Genomic DNA, 17,307 nt, shown 5'->3' on the forward strand with positions numbered 1-17,307 from the left:
GCACCTTGCCTTGTAGCCCGTCCTGGCAGCTGTTTCCCCTGACACTAACACACAGGATTAAGGTTTAAAAGTGCAGCGAATCAGGAGCAAACACACACCCTGTTCGTCTGTCCTTTGCCCAAGTGACTGCACCCAGGGGACAGAGCTGGACAGATGAGGGCAGTAACTAGGTCAGCAGCAGATTCCCTGAGGCTCTCCAGCAAAAATACTCCATGTATTTTTCTAAAATTGAATTTATGCAAAGAGCTTTGCTGCAACCTGTTAGAATTAGGCATGCATTTCATGCCCAGCTTTGCCAACAAAGTCTCAAATCCACCAAGATATTTGGACCTCTGAACCTCATTGAAATAAATGGAGGTTAGGCATCCAAATCCTTTGACTCTTTTCCCAATTGTGGCCTTTTCATAGTGGCGTCTAATTTGTGTGACGTCCTAATTTGTGTGACTAACCTAATTTGGGTTACGCTTCAGCAAGGTGCTCCTACCTTAGTTGCACTTGCCTCCTTTCTCCTGCAGAACTCCCGCTACCAGACGTACCAGCGGATGTGGAACTACATGTACTCCAAGCAGCCAAGTGTCTTTGTGAAGAGCACGGAGGAAGGGATTGCGCGCGTGCTGAACTCCAATTACGCCTTCCTGCTGGAGTCCACCATGAACGAGTATTATCGTCAGCGCAATTGCAACCTCACGCAGGTCGGGGGCCTTCTGGACACCAAGGGCTACGGGATTGGCATGCCCGTCGGTAGGCAGTGAAGAAAAATTCTAGTCCTTCTCAGCTGTCGACAGAGGACCGGAGCGTTTGAAAGGCTGAACCAGCTCTAAAGCCAATGTCACGTTTCACAGCTCTGCCCAGGGTCGTTTTTTATCTTGGGAGGAAAAGCAAATAGATTGCAATTGCCCAAGGTGCGCGCTCAGAGCCAGATGTACGAGACCCTGCTCTGCTCCAGAGCCATGTGACACGCGACTGCGGCTCTTCAAATAATTCATGTGAAAGATGTTTCAAAATTGCTGCTTATTTTCTGCATATATGCTCTTTGCTGACTGTTTCCCTTTTGAACCAGTGTTTTTGAACGTTTTGTGCTGCTTGTTTTATCTCAGAAGTGCTGTAAAAGTAATGCTGTTGCAACCCTTGTAGTTTTTAGCACAAGTTTCTTAACAGCTGGTGGTTCTTAAAACTCCGGGACAGAGAATTGGGCAATTCAGTGACTATCTGAGCTAATAATCAAGTTTAACAAATGCAGGGGTTTTGTCTTTCAAATGCGAGAGCTACCAAGAGAACGTCATCTCCCAGGGCAGCACAGAAAAAGGATGTAGTAGTTGTTATTCCAAGCAATCGGCTGATCTTTCAGCCAGTCTCGTGGGCTCGGGAAGCGGGAAGCGTTGTCCTGACCTTTAAGCACCTGCACTTAGCAATACAAAGTTAAGGTGAATTACATAAGAACCGTCACACAAACAGTCACTGTAGTTTAGCTAACATGCATAAGCTTGTAAAGCCACAGTAGCCTGATGGTGAATACAAATCCTTACTTTCAGGACTAAATTTGTTCTGACATTGTCTTGTTAAGCAGTGAAACTGTAGCAGATAAGAAGAGCAGAAAGCTGCTGGGTGGGACAGTAGTGCAGAGTTACCAGCAGAACTGTGTCTTTCCCACGGCCCTTCCTCGGGACCTCTGGTAGCAGGTGCCAGGAGCGCAGTGGAGCTCGGTGCTGAGCGCAGAAGTGAGCCTCCTCTGCCGTGAGCATCTGGGCTTGCCTGTAGGCTGAACTGGCTGCTGTTGCAGTGCACCAGTTTGAGGGAAGGAGTGTTAGAGCAAGGTTGACGTTGGAGGCAGAACGACAGAAGGGACCTCAGTGGCCTGGAGGAGCAGCGGTGCAATGCTGAACTGCCTGTTCAGACCCTGCCCCTGGAGCCAAAGCCCCCCTCCCCCTTGTAATGGGCCTCTTTAAACGGCCTGCGTGGGTCTCGGTGGACAAGTGAAATTGCCACCCGCACATGACATTAATCAGTTCACAGTCCCAGCAGGGAGGCTGCAGGTTTCAAGGGCTTACATGGACCCAAGCCCCTTCCAAACCGTTCAGAGATGAGCGTTTGTAGTGGGGCACGCTGGCAGGGCATCGTGGCGGGGACAAGTGGGGAGGAAGGCCGGCCGAGGCAGTGCCTTACCACATACCTCTTGGTGTTGCAGGCTCTGTGTTTCGCGACGAGTTTGACCTGGCTATTCTCCAGTTGCAAGAGAACAACCGCCTGGAAATCCTGAAGCGAAAGTGGTGGGAAGGAGGCAAGTGCCCCAAAGAGGAGGACCACCGAGCCAAAGGTAAGCCACACCACTCCTGGTAGCATGCTGAAGGGGCCAGGCAGCAGAAGCATCTTTGCCAGCAGTGCAAGGATGAACGTCGATCTGCACGTGAGCGCTGCCAGGTTTTCTGCCTGAGAATTACTTTTTCCTCTTCTGATCTGAGATTCCTTCCTTCACAATTCAAGGAGAAAGCCAAACAGCTCTGCCGTGCCTCATGCTGTGTGTTTTTGCCTGGGGCAGCGATAGCGGGAACAACCAAGTGACAAATATTGGAGGCATATGGAGGGTAAATTAGCTTCTAATGAACGTCTGGGAAAATGGATGGCTAAAGGGATCAAACCAAAATCCTGGGTTCCTTCAAGGGAGATGGATCTCCACCACAGGCCCGCTGGTTAATGGCTCCAAGTGAAAGTGCCTTTCAAACAGCCAGGGGAAGGGACACAAGGACTTTATTAGTACATCTGTAAACTGAGGAGCGAAGTCTTGTGGCTAATGCTATGTAAATTGCCATAAAAGCTACCACATTAGGCTGAAGTCCCAGCATGAGAGCAGTTGCCAGCTTAACACAGTTGCTGCATTTTTTTAGTTCTGGCAGTCACCCCTTCCTCAGCAAGTGGTGTCTGGGAGGCCCGCAGGTCCCCCAGCCGCAAGGACAGTCCGCTGACCTTTCTGAGCGCAGAGACAGAGCGCCAAGCTGGGTCTGTGGTACCTCTTTTGTTTTCTTGACATTGCAGCAGGTGTAGGTGCGTGTCTGTGCGCTCCGGAGCTCGGCTGGATTCGACCCCGCATGCAAGGTGGTGCTCCGTGCTGGCGGTGCCGCCGGGCTGTGAGTCTCGAGACAGAAGGTGTTGGCCCAGTGTAAGACATCAGGCCTCAGGGCAAGGCAATAAGCTATTTAAGAAGTTACTCTTGGAGGCCAGCAGGCACATGGGAGCCTTTTAATCCACGGACTGTGCAAAAAGCAGCTCGGAAGCGGAATTTAGTCTGCGGGCTGTTTTGAGATGCCTTTGGGGCGGGACGGCTGCGAAGCAGACTCTGGGTGCTACCCGGCATGCTCGGTGATCCTGGACAAGTTGTTCTGCTGTTTTCTGTGCTCTGTCATGGCTCACTTCCTCAGTTTGGGAAATGAGGAAGGCTGTAGCCTGCTGGTACATGTGTATGGAGGAAGGAAATACGTCTCGGTGAGCTTGGAATGGGCATCTGAGGTGGCACCCTGGCAGAATGATGGGCGGATGTAGAGAGAGGTACGGGCCCTGAATTCAAATTTGAGAGCTGCTGGGAGGAGAGGATGGCCTTTTCCTTGGGTCTAAACTGTGATTATGGGCTGTGTTTTCTGCCCTGCAGTTGCTTAGTGGAAACATCTCTGCAGCGAGCTGATTTACAGAGTCGCTAAATTGCTCCAGAGGCAATGCCAAAAGAATGACGGAGGAGGAGGGAGAAATGTGACCTCCTAAGTTTTAGAAAAAAACAGGTCAGCAATTTACAAGGATTTTGGTGAGATTTTATATCTAAAAGCCAGGCAGAGATTAAGTCAATAAATCATTGATTCTTACACTTTGATTTAATGCTACAGAGGGGAGAGGAAGATTTTTATAGATGTTCTTGTTGAGTAATGGCCTCGTACAGTCACCTCAGTGCAAAGCACCACATGCTTTTTGTAATCAATCCAATCAGGGGCCCAGTCCACTTGAGACCCGAACCCAGCAAGCACAGGAGCAGAGCTGTGTCTCAGGCAGTGTGTGCTGAGCCTGGCACTGCTCCCCAGCTCCTCTCACGGTCCTGTTCTGCAGGGCAGGATGGAGGCACAGGCTGCAGTTTTGGGGAAAGGGGCCATGGTGGGAAGGGAGGTGACAGCCTTGGCACACGGAAAGCTCAGAGCGGGTTCCTGAGGGGTGGATTTTCCTTCCAGCTGGTGAGCTTTCTGGAGTGCAAGCTGTGTAGAACAGGGCTGGCAGCTGCCGTGTGGGCAACTTGGTCCCTTCCCTAATCGAAGCTGTCTGCCTGTGAAGCGTTTGGCCCAAGTGGCCAAATGGCTCCTACAATCAGCAGAGGGGGTAGTCATCCTGTTGTAAGCCAGTGGTCCAAAGGAGGTGAGATGAGTCACCCCATGGAAGGGGTTGTTGCCTTCTCGTGGGCCAGAGGGTGCTGGGCAGAGAGCACCCGATCCATAAACAGGCACCACTGGTGGCAGGGACCCCATTCAGTCACTGTACAGAGTGAAAAAGTGTTGGGTCCTCCTGGTCTTGTTTGGAACTTCTCCTTGCTACTGCAATGCAAGCAGCTGTAATAATTTTTTCAGTGGCACTTTGCAATGCAATCAAAGGAGCTTTTTTTGGTGTCAGCTTCCTTTAAAACCCTTTCTTGTCGTCTTCATCTCTGCTTCTTAAACAACATTGCTCATCTTCTTTTGCAAAGTTCAAAGAAACTAGAGCTGGGTGAATAATTTGCAGGGATTAATGTGCCTGATTGATCTCTCATTTTTTCTCCTGTTTTCAGTTTGTCCACAAATTGCTTTGTACTTCCCTCCAGTATACTTGCTGTTTATCTGCAAAATCATCATTTCTGAGAACGTGTCTTCGATCGTGCAGTTATTGCAAGTCATTCAGTTTGCCATCTGAGTCATGCGGTTAGCTATTAATAAGACAGGGCTGGCTGTGTGTTTTTGGTCCCTTGCCGGGTGCATGCAGTGCCAACTGAACAGCAAAGAGTTGGGATTTCTGTACGGCGATGCTTGCAATTTATGTTGTTTCTACCTCTTCACAGCATTGTCTCTTCTCCTTTATTTCAGGCCTGGGAATGGAGAACATTGGTGGAATCTTTGTGGTTCTTATCTGTGGCTTAATTGTAGCAATTTTTATGGCAATGCTGGAATTTTTGTGGAGCCTTCGGCACTCTGAACAGTCAGAGGTAGGACCTGAAAGTGTCCTGAGGGGATAGTGTGTGTTCATTACTATCTGCAGGGTGCTCGGCAGTGCAGTGCTCTGGAGCAAGTAACGCACCCAGGCTGAGATGAGCCTTCCCAGTAATGAGACCTCACGTGCATGAGAAGGCTGGGTGCGTTGGGCAGGGTCTAAAGTGCACGAGCTTCTCATGCACTCCTACTCAGATTGAGGCTGTAGGGATGCTCCAAGGGCTTTTGAAGGGGTCAAGGATGTGTATAACATCCAGGTGCCTTTCCTGGAGACAGGATCACCTCTGAGCATTTCTACCTGCAATAGGTTTGGCTCTTGTGTTGATCTGGGGATCCAGAACACTGGAGGGCCTCTGACAAGAGGCGGAGTCTGTTGAGCTAAATCAAGTGTAAATGTCCGAGCATTGATGTCGAAAGCTGGTGGCCAGATTAACGACTGAGTCCGTAATGCTTTGGCATCAGTATCCAGAGCAGACGCAGCTGCTGGGCTCACAGCTTACTTAGGTGAGCAGTATGTCTCGGGTCTGCCTTCCAGGTGTCGGTGTGCCAAGAAATGGTGACGGAGCTGCGCAACATCATTCTCTGCAAGGACAGTTTCCACCCTCATCGGAGGCGAGGGGGAATGATACGGACTCGCCCCATTATCCCAGAGGAGCGCCGAGCCCGCAGCACAACCACGCTCAGCAATGGGAAGCTGTGCAGTGGGGGCGAGCCAGATCCCCTGGCACAAAGACTGGCACAAGAAGCTGCCCTGGTTGCCCGAGGGTGCACGCACATCCGAGTGTGCCCCGAGTGCCGCAGGTTTCAGGGGCTCCGGGCACGGCCGTCCGCGGGCTCACCCGCACAGAGCGAAGAGAGCTTGGAGTGGGAGAAGACCACCAACAGCAGCGAGCCCGAGTAGTGCTGGGGCAGGTGGTGTTGGGGTGGGCCAGGAGGGTCCTGTTCCATTTTACAGAACACGGACTTGTACAATGTCAACTTGTTTTTAAATTAAAAGCAGTTACCCAGCTTCTCCAGAGCAAGGCGGACCTTTAGGCTGACGTGCAGGCCTGGCCAGAGGGTTTGGTTTCGGCGTCCAAGAGGACCCGTGTCTCGCCGGAGCCTGGGCAGCGGGGGCAAGGTCCTCTGGCTGGCCTGTCTCCAGCACTTGTCTCCGTGCCACCGCGCGGCTCCGAGGCAGGAAGGAGGGATGTGGTGGGTAACTGGTGTAGCAGATATTGCCCACCCAGGGCCAAGAGCGGTTCTTGGAACTTCTCCACTCCAGGCCAGGAGAAAGGATGTTGGCGCTGTCTCCCCATCACGTAGATTTACTTGGGGGATGTTCTCAAAGGGCGGGGGGAGGGTCTTTTTATTTGATGTGGATAAGGGACAGGAAGGGAGGAGTCATTATTTTGTTTTGGTTTATTTCGGGTATGTCAGGACCTAGTCTCCAAGGCACCAGGTTTCAGGTGCTGAAGTCTTTCTTCCATTTCAGAGTGTGGGAGGTGGACTGAGAGAGGAAGGGAGGGATGGGATGGGACACGCTCCCCATGAGAAGCAGCATTTGCTGGAAGTCCATCTGAGGAGTTGTTAAAATACATATATATATATATATATAAAAATATATATATATACATAGATATATATTAAAATGCCAAAAACCAACCAACAAACACAGTGAACTCAAAGAGGCCTTGAAACGCCTGGAATTTCAGGGGTTCTGTGTCTTTTGTTTAGTTCTGGGGTTAGCTTTTGCTTTTTTTCCTTTCTGTTTTTGGGATGTGGGTGGGGGAGCCTGTTGAAGAAGGTGAGGTGGGAGCAGGTGAGATTGGGGAGTGCTGGGGAAGGCTGCCCTTCCCGTCAGCGGAGGGAGGTGGTATTTGCTGCCCACCATCGCTCCCCAACACATCCGCAGCCCGTGCTCTGCACACTCCCAAACAAGTGACTCTGAGCTCTGCCCCAGGCTCGCAAGCTCCCCTTGTCCGTGACCCATGGAGCACCCTCAGCTTTGAGGGTGACTTACAGCCCATGTCTAGCAGCAATGATGCCGCACAGCATTTGAGAAAACTATTAGCCCGGGATCTGATGTAAGGAAAATATTTACTTCCCTAGCAACAGCAGCAGCTCACCCTCTGCTTGGTACAGACATGGGTTTTACATTGACAAATTTAATTTTCTGATTGAAAAACAAATTCTATGCAATTTCTGATTGTAAAAGGAAAGAGATGACAATGGAGAGGGGCAGGGGGGATAAAGCCTTGAGTGAAGGGTACATCCTGTTCTTGAATTGTTTTCTTTTCTTTTTGTCTTGAATGTACTGAAATAAAAGATGTCCTTGTATAATCATGCTTTTTTTTCCTCTTTCCTTCCCTGTTAACATTCACAAAAATCGTGAGACAGTTTGAGGCCCGTCTGCTGAGGGAGAAACGCAGCAACTCTCCAGCTGACAGGGAAGAGGTGCTTTGGCTGTTGCAGGTCTCTGCTGCCTGAGTGCGTCCACACCTGCAGCGTTGCTGTTGTCTGTAGCTGAATGGAAACAGGAGGAAAAAGTCCCCCAAAAGAAAGCCCACAACACGTGGTGGCAAGGGGCAAACCCCTAACTAGCAGCAGTGAAATCTGTCCAGGGGGGCCCAGGTTTCCATGTGATGTGGACCACGATGGTTACAGCCTTCCCAGACTTGCTAATCAGAGCCCAGTTGACCCCAGGGCTGAGGGTTAGGTACCGCCAGTGAAATCCATCGTGTTGCCGTGGTCAGGAGCCTGGCTCCAGCAAATATTTCTGAGGAGGATGTGCAGGGAACAGGATGTGATGCCATGGTGATGGGCACATTAGGGTTGTTCTGTTGTTTCCAACAGCATGTGAAAAGAAGTGCCTGCCACACAACAGCAGTAAGATGTGCATGCACAGAGTGTGCCTGTGCGACGTGGAGGAGGGGATTTAGAGCTTGTTACGCAGGGAGGTGTACACAAAGGTCATTTCTGGCCTTTGTATCTGTAAATCTGTGGGGTGTTGCCCTCTCCCTGACTAAACAGAACAGTGGAGGTGCAAGCATGAGATGAAGTAAGGTTTCGCCAGAGCCTGGGCATCTGGTGCCGTGGGATCGGCGGGGCAGATCCTCAGGTGAGGTAAGTCAGTGAAACCTCCATCCCTGCGCTCTGCGAGGAGCCAGGCTTGGGCTTTCAAAGTACTGACAGCAACACCGGAGACATCTGAGTGTGCCTGTGTTGTGTTTAAAGGCTGACATGTTTTTACGAACAGTAGAATATATTCATCAAAAAGAAGCTGCTTTTTAAAATTTATTTACAGATTAGCAGAAGAAAAGGTTCCATGAATCATTTATCAGACCTGATGTTTTTTCACCCCTTCACCACAGTGAATAAAGAGGGATCTTGACAGAGTCAGACATTATTCCTCTCTTCTCCAAAGACCTTGTAGTCATCTGCTCAGACAGAGGATGTCAGGGAAAAAATGATGAGAAACCACCTGGTTTCTCACTGTCTTTGCTTTTTATCTGTGTGTTAGCTCACTCCACCCATATGGTATTTTATATCTGGGTCTGTATTTTAAGGTTTTTTTCCATGTCCCTCTTGCCCTCTTCTCTCTCTTTTAATTTTTTTTTTTTTAAAAATGTTCAGAGTGTTTGCACTCAGAGCAGGAATGGACCTCGGAAGAGCAGTGGAGGGATAAAAGCTGCTGTCATTTGGATGCCTTTTCTCCGTCTCTGTAGGTCCTATATTTTCTATTCGCTGGTACATACCTATAGATTTTACACCGGAGAGACCCCACAGCAGACAGCATTATGCATAAGCCTGGGTCTGTGCTCACATACATGTGTGCCCAGATGGGTTTGCATCTCACATGTTCTCTCTCTCTCTCCTCAGTGTTTGCTTTCATCTTTGAAACTGTTGGGGGGGCTCTTTTGCTCCGCTGGTCCCAATGCTAGTGCAGTTCAAGATCTGGAGTCGTTTGCCATCCAAAAGGCACTTTCCCAGTATTGCTGTCTCCTGATAAAACCTGAGTAATTCTAGTAAGATATCTCTGCAAATTCTACTGGGAGGCAAAGATTAGATCAATTAAAATTTAATACTCTGCTTTATCCCCTCTAACTGTTTTGTTTGATCCTCCTGCTGCCCGTTCTGTTCAGGGAGCCCAGCAGTGAGGCCGAGGGCTTACATCTCTCCCTGCAGTGACAGCCAACTCTCCAGCTCTGGCTGGGTCAACAGCAGTCTGGCAGGTTCCTAACTAAAAGGCCTGGGATCTCTCCTCATGCACTAAAACCCGTGTTTCTGTTGTTATTCCAGGCAGTTCCATTTTCACCTGATGATAAAAAGCTATTTTCTCCCCAGGGGTTGCATGGGTGAAACCTGGGGGCATTTACTGAACTGACTGGCATAAGTAAAATAGAAAAGGGTTGTCCCGTGAACCATGAGAGTCCACAGGACTTCAGGAATAAAGATGGTGAGCTATAAATTATAGAATAGAAACTGAACCCTTTGGACCGTAGTGGTCCTGAAGCAGGAATCTTTTTAACCATTTCAGATTTGCAGAAATCTTGCCTGCTTCTGCCCTGCCAAGTCTGCTTTTCTCCTTGAACCCTAAGTGCCTCACCAGGTAAGTGACCCAAAAGGTGATCCGAAGAGGTCCCCAAAGGAAGACACCAAGGGAATAGCAATTATTTTGCTTTGCTTTTTTTGCAGAGATCCTGAGTTACAGAAAAGGGTGTTACAGCTGGAAGGGGTGAGTGTCCAGCTGTCATGTGTAAGCTGGCGGAGATACCTATAGTGCTGGTACCTGCAGCTGTGGGCACAGGGTAATTGGGCTGGACACAGGAATGTGGGCAACTGGTTTTGATGGTTCTTGGGTGATGACTCTGAATGGTAGAGACATCCCATGGGAAAAGAAAGGGACCTGTAAGCAAGGCCTGCTGGTGGAGGCTGGATGATGACTGGTTTCTGATGATCTGGTGAAAGAGCAAAGAAACAAGGAAGGGCTGCTTTGGTGTTAGGTTTGGGGGTGAAGCTGTCACAATTTGGCTATGAAAAGGCCTGCATGAGTGATCAAAGGCCCCTCCATCAGCTGTTGTTTCATTCAGCTCTGAGATTACCCACAAGATATGCATTTCTCTCTTCTACACTCGTGTATTCAATGAAGGTGATGAAATTTCTTGTGGGGCTTTGACTAGAGGGAAAAAGTAGCACTGCCTGTCAGGGGGAGAGCCTGCCAGTGAGGCACTGCTCCAAAGTAAGGGAAATAGCCCCCATGACCTAGAGGCATAAGTGGAGACAGAATCAGGCCAGTGATCTGCAAAAGGAACTGTAAACTGCTATTAGAAATGGTAAAAAGTAAGTCTGGGCTCGCACCTGACACTTGCAAGTCTGCTGATTTTGGTCCCTTCTTTTGCTGAATATCTGAGGGGACAGCACATCTGCGATGAGGAGCTGCAACCTGAACAGAGCTAGAGGAGCAACGGCTCAGCGTGCCGGAACGCCTGCTGAACAGAGGATAAAGCACCCACAGTTCCAGAAACCCCATTACGAGTTTGATGGCCACTAACTGATTGAAAATACAGAGCTGAACTCTTCTGGGTACAAAGTAGCACTGATGAATTCAGTATAAATAGGCTCCTCTGGAACCTGATAGCACGCTGAGAAAATCAGCCCTGTTATCAGCTGGATCTGACAATGGGCAGGTTTATGCATCCTTCAGGGAGACTTTTTTTTCCTCCACAGGGGAATCTGTTGTGCTCCAGTTGAGTTAATACTCTGATTTGTGGCAGGACTGCAACATTTCATCCCAGAGAGCATTCTAGCCGGCAGATGAGGATTGCCTGCCTCGCCACCAGTGTGCAGCTGTCGGGGGGGGGCGTGCAGCACTCCATCACCGGCACAAAGGGCCACACAACAGCGGCTCCCCGAAAGCACTGTGGGGGCCAAATCAGTAAGAAAATGAAGGAAGCTAGCTTAATTAACAAAGGCTTTCTCCTCTGCTGGGTTTAGGTCTGCAGTTAGTGTAGCTGGCAGTTCTCAAAGACTGAAATGACAGTAGTTGGCTGTAAAAGAGATAACTGTCAGATTAGCTGGTACATATCTTCTGCCTGGGTTTTCTATATCATACCTATCTTGAAGCATCTCCATGTATCAAAGAGACTGGCTGGCCATTTGCCTTTCAGAAGTACCCTTTCCAATGTGATAAATAAGGGTCTATTACAATGGAAAGACCTAACATTTCTTGGGTTTTGACTTTAGGCTCTTTTGGAACAGTATTTTTCGTGCTTTGACCAATTTGTCCAGACTAACCCTTTCTGTTGTTTTTATCGTGGTACTTGTGTTTTCGGTGTATCGTATATTGAGCTTAGGGTGCAAGGGAGAGAAAACGTCTGTTGGAGTGCAGAGGCAGTGAGAAGGGCTGCTCCTGGCAGACGGACGTTCTTCTCGGCCCGTCAGGACTGCTCGCATCCTCAGCTCCTCTAAGTCAGCTGTGAGCTGCGCTGGGGCGAGCTGGTCCAAAGTGGCTGCCAGAACTCCCGATTGGTGTGCAGCATGGAAAACAGGGAGGACTTGCTGCTTTGTTTGGGACAAAATGTTAACTGAGGTAAGGGGGGGAACATCACTGACATTGGTGAGGAGAAGGCAATTTAGACCAGTATGGGTGAAACCTGTTATCTTCTGTCTTTTCTCTTCCTCCATCTCTGCCTTCCGAGCACCTTTCTCTTTCCTATTCATACCCAAAATACTCCTCCTCATGTTGCTCAGTCATAGAAAAAAGGTCTCAGATTGGCTCTTGCCTGAACTCCCAGGAAATGTTCATGAATGTAGTCTCCTGGCTTTTCACGCTTAGCTCTTGCTGAGCTGAGATTTAAAGCAATTTATTTCAAAGCCAAAAGTGAATGCAAATGAGGGGAAAGAACTAGGGGAGGAAAAGAAAAAAGACCTCTTATTCCCAGGTGAGCACTAAGATGTCTGAGCTGCCTGCCTAAAACTGATTGTTCTTCCAGAGTCTACAGTAAATACCCTTGCGTGTTAGTGAGCACAGCTGTAGAGGATGCTCTGATTATTGCTTGCTGAACTAAACTGGGACAAGGAGGTGAACACACAGCCTCTGGTTTTATTCGTGAGCTATTGATCAGCCACAACATCTTTAGCCCTCAGACAGCTGAAATGGAGGTCACGACGTGGTAGGGAGCCAGACATTAGCAGGAGGCTACCAAGTGTCCATGCTCTGAGGTCCTGTGAGCCAGATCGCTCTCTTCTGTGAGGAAGGTTTGTTTGCTGGCCGTTTCAGATGGCCCTGGCATGCTGCTGGCCATGTGCCTGAGTCAAATGGATTGTTATTTCTTTTTGAAGCTAGACCTTGAATGTAAAAACGGAGTTTTGTAAGGGAGTGTCTTTGTGGGGGATATCTGCTGGTTTAGCAGAGGTAATAGTTACCCTGACCAAGCTGTTTCATTGTAATTCCCCCATGTGGACACTGTATTTCAAGGGAGCATCATTATTCTGGAATGAAGGCCCCTGCTGGTTTTGTTTGGGTGGTTTTGAACAAAATCACGTCCACAAGGAGCTCTGAGAAAGCAGCAGCAAGGATGGCAAAACCGAATGGCAAAAATGCCACCAAGCCATAGCAGGCGCAGCGGGAGACGCTGTCATACAGGCCACTGTGCTCTGGCTGCCCCATGCTTTGCTTGCGGTTATTTCTGTCTGCGGTGGCCATTGCGTCACAGAAGTGAGAACAGCAGCAGAGTTATCGCCCTACCAGCTTGCTGATCTGTGTTGGACTTTGGGCACAGCCTGCATCCCCTTTCCTGCTTGGGCTTCCTTGCCAGTGAGATAGGGATGACGCCCTGCCCAGCACAGGAGGGATGGTGCAGGGATGGAGGCTACAGCCGCTCACTATCGCTGCACCAGCAGCGCCGGCTGGGGCTTTGGGAATGTCACTTCACCACCCTGGGCCTCCGCTCTACGTTGTAAAACAGGGATGACCTGAGTACTTTCCAACCTCGCTGTGTTTACCAAATACCCTGTCAGAGAACAGAAGTGGAGGAAATTCTCTGGATTAATGGGTAGGACTGGAAGGGGTCTGGCAAGGTTTATTCTGTTCATGTTTGCAAAGGACTCTGAGCGCTCCGGATGAAAGTGGGTGGAGATTTGCCAAGTGTTTGCTAACATTAATGGTTAATTATTATGAATGCTGTCAGCCTACATGCTCAGCCAGCATCGTTCTCCAAGTGAGATCCAGACCTGTAATGGAATCGTTACACACACAAGGCGAGACAGCTTCTCTTTTGTCCTGTTCTCCCAGCCAAAGTCCCATTTCAAAATCAGACAGCAGTGGCACTTCTCATCTCATCCTAACAACTAGTTATGAATCCAGAGCATTTGGCAGAGGAAGACCCAGCTATTTTCATGTCTGCACTCATTTTTCTCTGCTGGTGCCCTCTTTGTCTGGCTGCACAGAATGGAAGCCGTGGTCCAAAATGAGATGTGTCCCAACCAGGGGCACAGGTGGGTGCCGTGCTGTGCTGCACAGCAGGGACAGATCCAGAGCTGACTGGAGAAGGGCACTAGGTGCAATACATGCCCAGGTTTGCCCTTCTTGCTGCTCAGGCTGCATCAGTGAGCACCTGACCATGCCACGGCACTTCCCAAAGCATGAGATGCCATGCTGGCGGATCAGAGGATCACACATGAGTTTGGGGAGTCTCCTGAGCATGGCAGGCTAGCTGAAGAAGAGCGAGCCTCGTATGCTGCATCCTGCACTGTGTGCCCAAGTCTGGGAGAGAACCCACGTCATGATGGAGAGGGTAAGATGGCAGCCAGCTCAGTGAGTCTAGCCCCAAGTGTGTGAGATTTGATCTGCCAGACATAATTTGATGGCCAGTACCATTGCAGTGGTACCTGAGAAAACTGCCTTTGTCTAATAGTAGTCATCCAGAAAATGAAATCAAATTAATAAAAGGCTGAAGGTCCATTTGGTCCTATGAACATGCCTAGCAATTGCCAAATTATGAAAATCCATATGACTGCACCAGCACTGATTTATTTTTTATTTCTGTGTTTGAATGTGCAGTCTGAATTTCTGAAGTTGAAAGCTGCATTGTTCCTGTCTTTTGGCTACTGATAATATTTTAGAGTTATGACCATGGAGTAATGTTTGCTCTAAAAGGTAACTTCAAGGTGCATTAGTCTCAGGTAATTGACAGAGACTGAAGAAGTGATTTGGGAAGCGCTTATGCGGAACCAGAGATCTTAGTGAATTGTTACCTGAAATTAATGGTGTAGTGAGAAGCTGCTTGGAGTTGACCGGCTGGTGGTAGCACTAAATGAAGTCAGGCTTGAAAGTTATTAGCAAAATATCTATGAGGCAGTGCTGCTATGGATTTATACACTAGCATTGTGTCTTAAGGGGCTCAAATCTGCAATGTGCTCTTGAGTCCACAGGACTTCCCTGGCTTCAGTGGGAGCAGGGAGTGCTCAGTGTCTCTCAGGATTGGGCTCTTTAGTGTGCCAAAGCTCAGGTTAGGCCAGCGTGGCTAACAGGATTCACACCTTTAACTCCCTTCTTAATCCCCAGCTGAAATGAAAGGTCTTCTCTCTACAGTTAGTAAATCTCCAATTTTATTTCTCATTATTAAATCATGGAATTGGCCATAAATGTTTAAATTAAGTGAAAGGAAGAGATTTGTGAGAAAATTGAAGGCTCTTTGAGGAACTGAAGAATAATCTCCAAGGGTGAAGAAAGTTGCAGTTGCCAAACCCAGAAGCGAAAGGATCGAAAAGCTATACAAAAGAAGTAGAAAACTGCATATGTTTTGAATCCTCTCCCCCACCCTCCTCCTAAAACCTCTGGTGACTTAAATATAGGGAAAATTATTCTGAGAAGCAGCAGAGTCTACTAGATGCTCCCTCCTCTGCTGCTGCCATTATCTCCGTGTGTGACCCGGACAAATTCCGTGATCTTGGTGGGTCCATGTCCCCATGTGTGACAGTGACACTGCTTCCCTGGGTGCACTGAGACCTGTGGAACGTTCTTAGCGTGGGCTGGGAATTAATTGGGTTTAGGTGCCTCACTCTGACTAGAATGAGGCCCGTTTGGGGTTTTTTTTGTTATTGTTTGGGTTTTTTTAATTAACATAGTAAGTAATTAACTGTTTGATTTTTCGCAGACTGTGTTTGATTCTCTGTCTCCGGTAATTTTTCAAGGGTACATGCTGGTGGCTTTTTTTGGTTGTTTGGGTTTTTTGTGTTTGTTTTTTTTTCCCCTGAAAGATCTGCTCTAGATCAGATGGGAGTGAAACTAGGGGAATCTGGCTTATATTCTGGACATTAACAGTGGTTCCCTTCTGGCCTCATGAACCTGCTTGGACCCTGATAAGTGCCCCTGTTGACAGTGGGTGACATTTATTTGTGGTGCATTAGAAGTGTGAGTATCGAGGGAAGGATTGTGACTGGAATTTTTTTCAGATGTTGTGGATGTTTTGCTCAGGCTGATCAGGTCCGGCTCTAAAAGTATGAAAATAATGAACTTGTATTTGGGTTGCTCTGTCACCTAACGTGGATGTGCCACTGGCGTGAATGCCTCTTAAGTGGCACTTGTTCTGCGTGCATGAACTAGCGCCAGCATTGCTGAGCACCACCCTTGGCATCCCCTGCACGACCAGATAAGGAGGAAGCAAGTAAAGAGGTGACTCCAGTTCCCACGGCCTGTTTAACCCCGGGGGAGGTGGCAGTGGGAAAGAGGGGAGCCTGCCAGGCAGGGGTCACCCGGGGTGGCCAATGGTAGCAAAAGCTTCGGCAAGCGGATATTTGTCTGCCAGGGAGGAGCAGATTGAGACCCATCAAACTTATTTCACTGAACAATGAGATAGCCAACAGATGATCAGCACCTTGAATCAGCGCTGCCTTGGGCTGAATTCAAACTGGCCCCTAGAGGTGAAAGACTATATTGTGGTCGCAGTTCCCCGGCTCGTCCCGTCTCTGTTGAAATGGTCTTTAATGTAGGCCAGGGGGATACACTGGTCACTTTCTCACACTTGCAGCACTGACCCAGGCGAGGTTAATGCGGACATCTGTTCTATCTAGTTGATCTGTAACTATAGAAAGCAGCAGCTGACATGTATTTCAAATCAAAATGTAGCCTGCTGGTGCCAGTTATCCACTAAAGTATGCTCTGTCTGCCTTCTAGCAACTAAATAGCGCAGGTAAGCTGTGCAAAAAACATGAGGATTGTCAGTAAAAGTGTAGTCTCCGAATGCAATGGAGTTCTTTATCTCACTGAAACAGATACGAGAAGTAGGGTGGGGGGAAGAAAAACCACATGGAGACAAAGCTCTCTCTGGAATGTATTAAAAGAACCAAATAAGCTATTCAGAGCATGTGGGTAGATGTTTTTTTATGGAGCATTAGCAAGGCAATGTTCATCTGTCCTGGCCCACATAGGAACAAAACCAACATTTTGTCAACAGGGTAATAAGAAAGAACACCAGCGTGTTTTTTCTCTGTTAAAGGGAAATCAGGCCCGTGAAAGCTATGCATATATTTCAGCACTGACAGCTTGGGCTGCCAGTGCTTTACTGTAAGGAGTCTGGGAATGACAGGCTGATACACAGAAGCATTACAAGGAGACAGTGCATGTGATTTGGACCATGACACCTGAAAACCCTGAACCCTTTCATAGGGGCACTGGTCAACTTGCCCCGGGATATGTAGCAGTAACGAGAATCCTCCATAATCCTGTATCAGGCAAGGCTGGAAAGCCACTCAGTCTTTCTCCACCGATGGCTTGAAGATACATACCCAATGCTTTATTTAAAAAGCTGCGGTGTGTGAACCAAGTCCCAGCACCAAGGAGAAGCAGAGAATGGGAGACAGAGTAGCTGAATTTTAGGAGCAGTCATAGGCTGGGGCACTTCTGATTAAGCCTAATGCCGCTTTTAACTTTGCGGTTGGGGTTAATGTAGTAACGTGCCAATGGCTCTAACTCTGGCAGCGGTCTGCCTGAGGCTCACATTGCTTCTTGGGATGGGCCTTGTCTGCTGAGAGACCCTTAGTCAAACTGGTTCAGCTCCAGGTAGGTGTCCCAGAAGAATTGCCTCTTGGCCTAGTATGAGTTTTATGTCTCCCACTT

The 17,307-nt window shown here is 48.6% G+C and overlaps 1 protein-coding gene across 2 annotated transcripts in view; it reads left to right on the forward strand.

Annotated features, from left to right (window-relative positions):
• The window catches only part of GRIK4 (glutamate ionotropic receptor kainate type subunit 4), a 206,275-nt gene extending 200,038 nt beyond the window's left edge, over positions 1 to 6,237 (forward strand). Inside the window, exons 17-20 of one of the 2 annotated variants that reach the window (XM_056322866.1) lie at positions 516 to 741; positions 2,186 to 2,314; positions 5,085 to 5,203; positions 5,743 to 6,237. In XM_056322866.1, the coding sequence (XP_056178841.1) occupies positions 516 to 741; positions 2,186 to 2,314; positions 5,085 to 5,203; positions 5,743 to 6,108 (840 nt within the window). In that variant the 3' untranslated portion in view covers positions 6,109 to 6,237. Of the gene's footprint in view, positions 1 to 515; positions 742 to 2,185; positions 2,315 to 5,084; positions 5,204 to 5,742 lie in introns of those variants that run through there. The other variant, XR_008819147.1, reaches the window with a different exon arrangement.
• Positions 6,238 to 17,307: the final 11,070 nt, after the last annotated feature.

Source organism: Falco biarmicus, chromosome 20 (genome assembly GCF_023638135.1).
Source record: "Falco biarmicus isolate bFalBia1 chromosome 20, bFalBia1.pri, whole genome shotgun sequence".
Classification (NCBI taxonomy): Eukaryota; Metazoa; Chordata; class Aves; order Falconiformes; family Falconidae; genus Falco; species Falco biarmicus.